The sequence below is a fragment of the Eleginops maclovinus genome, chromosome 22 (genome assembly GCF_036324505.1).
Source record: "Eleginops maclovinus isolate JMC-PN-2008 ecotype Puerto Natales chromosome 22, JC_Emac_rtc_rv5, whole genome shotgun sequence".
In the NCBI taxonomy this organism is placed as follows: domain Eukaryota; kingdom Metazoa; phylum Chordata; class Actinopteri; order Perciformes; family Eleginopidae; genus Eleginops; species Eleginops maclovinus.
This window is the reverse complement of record NC_086370.1, coordinates 21766557-21776289: the sequence shown is the minus strand read 5'-3', so window position 1 is coordinate 21776289 and position 9733 is coordinate 21766557. Positions and strand designations below refer to the sequence as shown.

Sequence of the window (9733 nt, the reverse complement as noted above, 5' to 3'; positions counted from 1 at the left end):
GTATAAGGTGTGTGTGTGTGTATGCGTGTGTGTGTGTGTGTGTGTGTGTGACTGTTTGCATGTGTGTTTGTATGGTAACATCACAGGCATAATCCACATTAAACAACATATATGACAACACACACACACACACCACACACACACACACACACACACACACACACACACACACACACACACACACACACACACACACACACACACACACACACACAATGCAACTACCATTACATTTTTTGCAACAAAAAAAATAGAAAAGCTTATTCTGTTGATTCCAAAGTGCTCAAATTGCGAAGTGTGTGTCGGTGTGTGTCGGTGTGTGTCGGTGTGTGTCGGTGTGTTGGTGGGAAAAAACATTATCAGGAACACATTTTATGAGCTTGCAACTTTTGGCTCATTACAGAAATAAAAGAAGCCCAGCTCCATAAATAAAGACAGTGTTAATCCATCAGATACTTTATTTATTTTCACATATTGCTCCTATTAGCGAAACAGTTTCATAGCACCAGGTTGTTTATGTCCTAATTCCACCCTTCCTTCATTTCCATCATTTAAAATAAAGTGACATTATGTAAAAAGGATGTTGCAGATAGACAGACCCGAAGACACCGGGCAACCATAAATAAATACAGCAGAGTGAAGTCTAAATCTGTGTGTTAGTGCAGGTTGGTGAAAAGCCAAACTGAGAAGCATTTTTAGAATTATTAAACTGCAGTACGGAGGATATTTGAACCTTTGCCTGATCTGAAATGCTTTATCGGCCACTTAAAGATAAAAAAATGAACGGGAAGCAGCCAAAAATGAGGTGGTGGCATAACTCAACAGACAGGACAGCAGCTTTGGGTGGTTAGTCGCACACTCACACTGCAGAGAGGACATCTTTGTTTCTCAATTAATTATTTTCAAGGAACTGCCTTCAGGTTCACACAGATCTTGCTAAAAAAAAATTAAAGTATGTATTTAACAATAAGTAGAATTGTGGCTATTTCAGAAATATAGGATGTAATGTCCTGTTTTTTAAATACAGTAAACATATAGCTTTATATAATTATATAATATTAATAATAATAATAATAATATTAATAATAATAATATGATTTTATAATAATAATAATTGATATGATATATTATTTTGTTAAGTCCTGTATGCCTTTTTTGTTTATTGTAACACAAGCCTTTTTACATATTATAATTATTTTAAAGGTCATTTCATGCTGTTTGAGGCACGCTGCATTATGATTTCTATGCAAACAGACTAAAGTATTAACCTCGTTTCTCACAGAGAGGTTTTGCTTAAATACGCTTTAAGGTTACGGTTATTGCAAGAGAACTAACTTCATTGCGTATATTTTGTGCACAAATCGGCTCAGAAAACGCAGTGAAAGCTACCTGTGTTCCCTCTTCACTGACAAATTGTTAAAAAACAGCAATAGCATCTTAATTATTTTAATGGACAATAAACTTTAACATTTCCCAGTTTACAAGACATTTATAGGCCTATAAAAGTCACACACACTTACTAGCTTACTTAGGCCACATTCTCCCTCTGTGTCACACACTTAGACACACGTACACTCAGACACACACTCACACACACACACACCTGTGTATTGACACCTCTAAAATGCTATAATAAACATTCCTGAGTTTGGTATATTTACCTGGGTCTATCAGGGGCTTTGTTTTCCTCTCCTCGTCCTCCTTCTTGGGCTCCGGCTTCCTACCGAGCTCCTCCACGGTGCCAAGCCGCTCTAGGACCACCTCAGCCGGGCTGTTGAAGCTGGAGTCCCCGGGGCTGTCTGACGGAGGTGAACCCTCGGGTTTAACCGCCTCATACGTCGGTGTTGGATCGGAGAGGTCAGCCTGAGCGGGGACACACCCGGAAAACCCATCAGATGCATGGGACAAAGGGGTCTCCAAAGCTGGGGTCGAACCTTCCCAACAGCGGATGAACCTGCTCTCTGAAGCCGCCGATGACGCGAGGTGCTCGGCGTGATTCTGCTGCGTCCACGGGTGGTGGTGGTGGTGGTGGCTCAGGAGGTGTGGATGTGGATGAAAAAGGCCTGCATTGGACTGCAGCTGCGGGGAAGAAGGCGCAGAAGAAGTGGAGGTGTTGGCCCAAGGAGAGAAGCCATTTAAGCTCGTCTGTTTGTTGGAAAAATGAGAAAAATCCGGGATGGGGGTCCCCTCCTCCTCCTCCGCTCCTCTCCGGGTTGGCTTTGCGCAGCCGGCCGCCGAACCCTGCAAGCCTCCCGGGATGAAATGCGCACCGTACGGCTCCTCAGTCTGGAGCCCCATCATGGAATAATAATTCGTTAGCGACATGTTTATTTTATTATTTCAATAAAAAGACACTTAAGTGCGACTGTAAAACGTTAGATGGGGCTGGTATAGTGGGCTTACATCCTCCCCTAAAATGGTAGTATTTTTTTTTTCCTGCCCTTACCTTCTTCTTCGGCTGCTTATTGGTTATTCCACTGATCACATGGTTGGACTGTATTTACCCAGTATAGGAAATAAATCTCATCATTCTTTTGTGCTCAGAAATGTGATCGTAGCCTCCAGCATGCTGCCAGATGGCCTGACTGTAGCGCTATGGCTTTATAAAACTCTGTTCCTGAAACACCGTTTTACAAGCAGAATAAAAAAGTAACAGGGAGTCGTTTACGAGCGAGCGAGCGTGTGTGTGTGTGTGTGTGTGTGTGTGTGTGTGTGTGTGTGTGTGTGTGTGTGTGTGTGTGTGTGTGTGTGTGTGTGTGTGTTTTAGTATAACACGGGCCTAGTCTGTATAGCTTCTTGTGCCAAACCACTTTGATAATGAAGGCTTTGTGTATTTATAATTGATGATAAAACTCCTCAATGTCGTCTTAAAGTGTAACGGGATTTAGATTCACAGAGGAGGGATGGATTCCTTTGATTCCTTTGATCTTGATCGTACTTTATACATATCTTTTTTTTCTTGGTAGAATTGAGGAAAATCTCTCGAAGTTCATGGATGGCGCTTTAACGTGAGTTTTATTTTGCATTTATACCCAAAATAACAGCATTTTCTTCAGTTGCAATTGTGGATTATTTGTCAGATTGTATTTGTTTCCTTGCACACTCAACGGCGTGGTTTTCTTAATTGAATATTTGGCCTACTTTCGCAAAATGCATGAATTTTATCTGTCAAAAAGAAAGCATTTTATTTATTATTTAAACACACCCTTTTTTGTCCGACGAAAACCAATTAAATCCAACTTTGGTGTGTTAGATTTCATCCTAAAATCAGTTTGACTTGAGATAAATAACCCAATTCAAACTCCTATTAGATTATCTGAGAAAATGCATGTTCATAACATTGAAACATAGGATTTAAAGACTTTATTTGTCATATTCAGCAACAATGCAATATTAAATAGCCTATTTCACGTTACATAAAATAACATAGTGCAATAGACATAATGTTGCAGGTATTATAGCCATAATAAATTGTACATATTAAGCACAAATCCTCAAATCCATATTTGGCCTTGTGCCAGATGAGTTTAATGAATTCACCCATTCACCGTCACTGTGCCCATGTTTGAGTGTGAAAGTGACATCCTATTGGCTGCAGGAGAGAATAGGGGCGGGGCTTAGTCACACGGTTCTAACATAGACCTTGATCGCTGTCTGTAGGTTTAGCGCCATCTGCTGTTCGGAGGATTCAAAACACACTTTATTGAATTTTATTTTGATGGTTATTTTTGGTTTTGAATGCCATTAACATGCCAGGCACTGCACAGAATAATAATGAAAGCCTGTCTGTCGAAATTTGGTACACTTACATTCAGAAAGTTTTTATATTAAATGATGTGCATTGTCCTTAAATAAAATACACTTTGTTTGTGATATCGTGTTTACAGGCATTACACGTGAATTAAAAATAGGTAACAAATGGATTGGTACATTTTTTTATTGGTAAATATATATATATATATATATATATATATATATATATGGAAATTTAAAGAGTGCACAGTTTAAAATAAACTGAATAAGTTAGAATAAACCTACTAAAACTAAATATATAAACACATATACACATAGAAAACTAGAAGTTGCAGATTTATTAACAAAGAAAAACCTTTGTAATAATATCATATGATATGAATAAATAATATCAAACATTAAATAGAATATTCTTTCCCATGATTATGTTACTTCATTAGCTACTCATATAATGTAGAACGTTCAAATAACATTTAAAACAGCCCAGTTCTTGGAAATAATAAGAAAACAGTAAATAAATGTTTATATCTGCCGGTGTTGTTAAAAAAAAAAGGCTCTAGTGGTCTAGTTTATTGTGGGTCATTAGGTTGAAAGCCTTTAGTTCCAACCAGAAACACAATCCTTCCTTTCATCTCATTTCATCTCACACACACACACACACACACACACACACACACACCCACCCACATACACACACACACGAGAAAGAATGAGAGGGACAGCAGACCGTCTATATTGCCCTCATAAAAGTCATTTATTTGAGGAAATGGTGTGTGTGTGTGTGTGTGTGTGTGTGTGTGTGTGTGTGTGTGTGTGTGTGTGTGTGTGTGTGTGTGTGTGTGTTGTGCTTGTTTTGCGGTTCAAGGTTCATTTCCAGCCTTGGACTCCCTGAATGCTTCCGGTGTTCAAAGTCTGGGTCGAGACCCCCAAGAGGAAAAGAAGAGAATACAAATCAGATTTTACTTCTTTTATTTCATAGTTTGAGTTTCTGTATTAGTGTGACCTGAGGCAGCAATCACACGGCTAATCACCTGCTTTTTGATAGCGTTGTTGTGTTTACAATTGAAGCATGGCACTAAAGTGTTACCTTATCTAATTTCCCTTCAGGGTATTTTTTGTTAATGCAGAAGGGATCAAAAATTCCTTTTATCACTTAATCATTAAAGTAACATCCTGTTAATGACCTCCAACTGGAACAAACAAGCTTTTAAAATAGGAAACTTAAATTAAAAGACATTGTATATTGTTTAGGGCGGTTAATTCGCAGTCAGAGGTCTAACCTCTAAGTGTCACATGAAGGTTTGACCTATTTCCTAAATGGCAAACGCACCTCAAACTATGAAATTGTGTCATAAAACAACATTTTAGGTTTTTACACCAAGTTAAGTATCCCATGTTGAGAAGAAATGACACAAAGCCATTAAAAACAACAGTTCCTCTTGGAGAGATATTATATCAATATATTGTCTTAAAGCATACATTTATTGAAGCATGGTGCGTGAATATATTGCAATAAAGGCAAGAGAAGAGCCTGACATCACAGCTCATTTAACATTTAACAAATCACGAATCAAGTGATCAAGATAATACTTTAATGTTTAATGTATAAGGGATAGGTAAAGGCGGTCCTCATTTACACTTAAATTAAAAACCACTTTATATAGAGAGCAAGATCAATAATAATACACAATCAGCATATCAACTGATATAAAATAATTCAATTAGATATCATTTCATTGAAAATGTCTAAATCCCACACAGAGAAAAGTCAGCTCAAAAACACAAGAGACCCTGCAGACAGCACAAAACCTGCTTTCTGTTTCGTTGTTTCCTTATATTTCGTTTTATTAAATGTATTTCCTTGGAAAAGGTGTTTAATCCATTGACAATAAGATATGTTACTTCAGAGGAAAAGCAGGTTAAGGCAAGAGGAGCATCCGACAAGAAGGTGATATAGAATATTTTAAAAAGGAGTTGCTTTTCTTCTTTTTGCTCGGGATGTGTGAACAACATGGGGCCTAAACCTGAGCCCTGGGGTTCTCCTTTAATGGCAGGAAAGAACTGCTTTCATCCATTTATTTACCTGTTTGTACCTTTTTATTTATGTCTCATTTAACCCGTCTAAATGGTTGCACAGTACTGAGGTGGTTCCAGTTATTTTCTTCAGAAAATGGTGGAAAGTTATTTATTCGACATTTTTTGTATATATTATTTTCGGTATAAATGACATATATTGGACTCATATCCGTGTTTGGACAGGGATCCCTCTTCATGTGCTGTCTTTGAAGTTATTTCCAAGTTTTATCACACTGATGAGGTTTTTTTTAGAGCGATTTTTATGTATTCAAGCTTTTTATACATTCATAAAATGTTGCAAACATGTTGGACCAAACACCTCAATGGAGATTAAATAAGATAAGATAACGCAAGATAAAATACTTGTATTGTTCCCAGTGTGTGTGTGTGTGTGTGTGTGTGTGTGTGTGTGTGTGTGTGTGTGTGTGTGTGTGTGTGTGTGTGTGTGTGTGTGTGTGTGTGTGTGTGTGTGTGTGTGTGTGTGTGTGTGTGTGTGTGTGTGTGTATTAAAGTTATTTTATGGTTACTTTATATTCAGTCCTGCATCCCAATAGCTGTATTCTAGACAGACGAACCTTGTCTAATAACATGAAGGTGCATTAGGTTGATTGGACACAGAGTGCAGATCATATACACCAATATAATATGTTCAAAATGAATACGGAGGTCAGTTGATAGCCAGTAAGACATGGAGTCTCTGGGATATGTAGAAACATTTGGATATTAACTGGTCTATGTTTTAAGTAGTGTTCCTAAAAAGTTCTACTCCAGGAACTACTGTTTGACTTGCCAAATGTCTAAATTACCAATCTGTTTATTTTTATAAACATTATGGCATAACTCCCACTCACTCGGGTCACGAATGCAGTCACGGGATGAGGGCCCATCCACCTGGTCCTCCCTCCCCCGCCCTTGGTGACTCTACACCGCCCTCACCTTGGCCCCTCCCCGGTGTCACAGCCTTTTACACTCGGCTCAGTTCATCTCATTTTGCTGTTACCTGATCTTCTTCCTCTTCTGTAAAAAAACAATGGTCATAAACCGGCCGGAGGACTCTGTTTGGCCCTCCAAGGTAAAGGGGTTGTGAGTCCGGATTGGAGGCCGTGTTTGTGCCGGGGAGGCTCCACGGGTCTCCGCAGAAATCCTGTGCGTAAAAACGGCCCTAAACCGGGTTTATCCGAGGATGGTCAATCCCAAGATTCGCAATCGTTAGCTTCGGCTCGGTTCTCCAGGTAGTGAACGTATTTCCCCGGAGAAGGACACCGATGACGGTGCTTTAGGTGGCAGCAACCCCGGTACTCCGACAGTCTTACGGATCGGTGTTGTCCGTTACAAATGAGCCATAGTAAGACTTAGATGTGCAGACTGGTAAATACATGGACACATAAAATACTAAATAATACAAATCCAAAGTCACAAACAGTGTGTGTATTTTCCCATCCAATGTGTCGTTACAGGACTAAATGAAAAGCTATTTAAACCGAAAAAATACACAGCTAGCAAAAAAGTATGAATATGATTTAAATAAAAACCTAATATTTATCTCTTCTTCACCCCTGAAGGAAAGCACCTCCAGTGTCCTCTGGAAATTGAGCAAAACACAGTCTTTGACCTTGAGCTCAAAATGGGTCTGCTGAGTACAAACACACACACACACACACACACACACACACACACACACACACACACACACACACACACACACACACACACACACACACACACACACACACACACACACACACACAAACCCAGCACTACTGATCTTTTATGCCATTCGCCATAAAACGTAAAATGAATATCTAATATAACAAGTAAGATTCCTTTTGCCAGCACACACTGAGTCAGAAGACCTCTTGGATATTTTTGATTTTTCTTATGTGTTGCTGGAATTTAAACCTCCAAGCCTTTTTGTGTTTTTGGAGGTTTAGTTAAATATAAGTTAAAACAAAATATCCAAATCTAAATTAAATATACTATTAAGAAAGGCTTTGTGCTGCCTGTTGGGGAGCTGGCTGTTTGTCCTCCATCTTTTATAGCCTGTGAATCAGCTCAGGTTCATTACTGCAGAAAGAAGTCAATAGATGGCACCTTTTTGTTGGAGCTGTCTGAAGAGAAGGTCCTGCGTCTTGAAAATATCTAAATCATGGCCTGCAGTGACTTTTCTGAAATATATACATCATGAAATATAATACAAAAAGTCTGCATGTGTGTTACTTTTCATGCCAATACACACAACTAGATTCTCTGCTGAATCAGAGGGCTTTTTTATTATGAAAATGACATTTTGACCTCCCACAGTAGCAAAAAGCACAGGTTTAAATATCAAAACGGGGGCTGCACTTGAGATTTATGCACTTTTATTGGACACAAATGGAGTTTCTCTTGCACAGATGTTCACAGATGTTTCTCTCACTACAAACTTATAGAAGAGGAGGTAATTGATGCACTCTTTACACCAACAGATTCGTGCTCTTGTTTCTGATCTCTTGGTTGACTTATACCTCTGTTGCAGCCAGAGGGAAGTGTTCTGTGTAACATCTGTGTGACACGTATTGCTAAATAAACAAACCAGATGTAGCCCTAAAATGTTAATTATGGCTATATTATGTATTTATGTTTAAATGTTTACCTCATTCTGTTATTGAATTTGTAATTTACTGTTATTTAATGAGTTTTTTATTATTTGTTCGTATTATCCCTGTGTTTCAGTCTTATTCCTGCCGCCACTTTACACCGGGATTGCAGGGATCAATAAATGTTAATCTTCATCTTAATTCATCGATTTATTTATTTTGGACGCTTGCATGGGAAAAAATAAGGCCTACTGAAATGAAGGTAAATGCCTTAGCATAGAGAAAAAACGGTCCAATTATTTCCCGTTAGCTCTGGGTTAGAAAACGCTACGGTAAAAAAACGGCAGCTAAAACGAAAGAAATGACGCTCATAATGAGAAATCACGTGGGCTGCCATTAAAACCAGTTTCGTTTAAGCAGTGTATCCAAACTCATAAAGAAACCACATTTAGATCTGAGATGTTTTCCAGCGGAGACGTTTTGAACCAAACATCATGGAGGCCAGGCCTGCAGAAAACGCCTGACGATATGTATTTCCGACCGATAAATGAAACCACTCAAAAGTCAATATTATTATTCGGCCCAGTTGTTTGGACATTTTAATTTCAAAGCAGCAAAAATACATTAACGCTGTCCTGTAAAGATATATGCTAGTTGTAAAATAGATCCAATTACGCAAATAACTCGAGAAACCAGGCTTTAAACGCATATGCTTGCATTTTACGGTTTATTTTAATCCTCAAACCCTGTTAAATGCAATCTCCTCATAATTTAATAAAAGCATAAATTGTGTTTTTCCATTTGAGGTGTGCAAGTCAAACGGTTCCTTATAATGCAATGTTTTGTTGCAGGTTACGGTGCTGAAATGCAAACACAGGCCTACAAAAGAAAATACATATACAAAGGAGCTGGTTTTTATAACAGTGGTTGAACCTGAAAGCAGCAGAGGAGGCTTACCTTAAGGTTTAGCAGATTAAAGAACGAGCTGCAGCCCAAAGTCACGCTCTGTGCGTCGGCGTGGACATTTGTCCTGAAGCAGGTGTCTCTGTCTCTGTTTCTGACAGACACTCTGACTGCCAAGTCCAATAAAAGGTCTAACCCCCTCCCAAACTCAAGTGTGTTTCAACCATGTGCCACTGTTTAACAACACCATTACACTTTAGAAGAAAGGGGGCTACAACCAGTATACCAGTTAAAGGACGAATAAAGGATTTCTGAGTAGGCCCACCAATCGCACCATGATAATAAAACAGGTTGTTTTTTCTCCGGATAAGTCACGACAACTTGCTGGTGCTAAATATATTTGTAATACTTACTTTATTTTGGAG

General features: G+C 38.7%; 1 protein-coding gene across 1 annotated transcript in view; it reads right to left on the bottom strand.

Annotated features, from left to right (window-relative positions):
• Window positions 1-2325, bottom strand: part of LOC134859096 (homeobox protein Hox-D9b-like) — a 2791-nt gene extending 466 nt beyond the window's left edge. The window contains exon 1 of the mRNA XM_063875416.1: window positions 1662-2325. Within this exon, the coding sequence (XP_063731486.1) occupies window positions 1662-2325 (664 nt within the window). The remainder of the gene's footprint in view (window positions 1-1661) is intronic.
• Between the last annotated feature and the right edge of the window lie 7408 nt (window positions 2326-9733).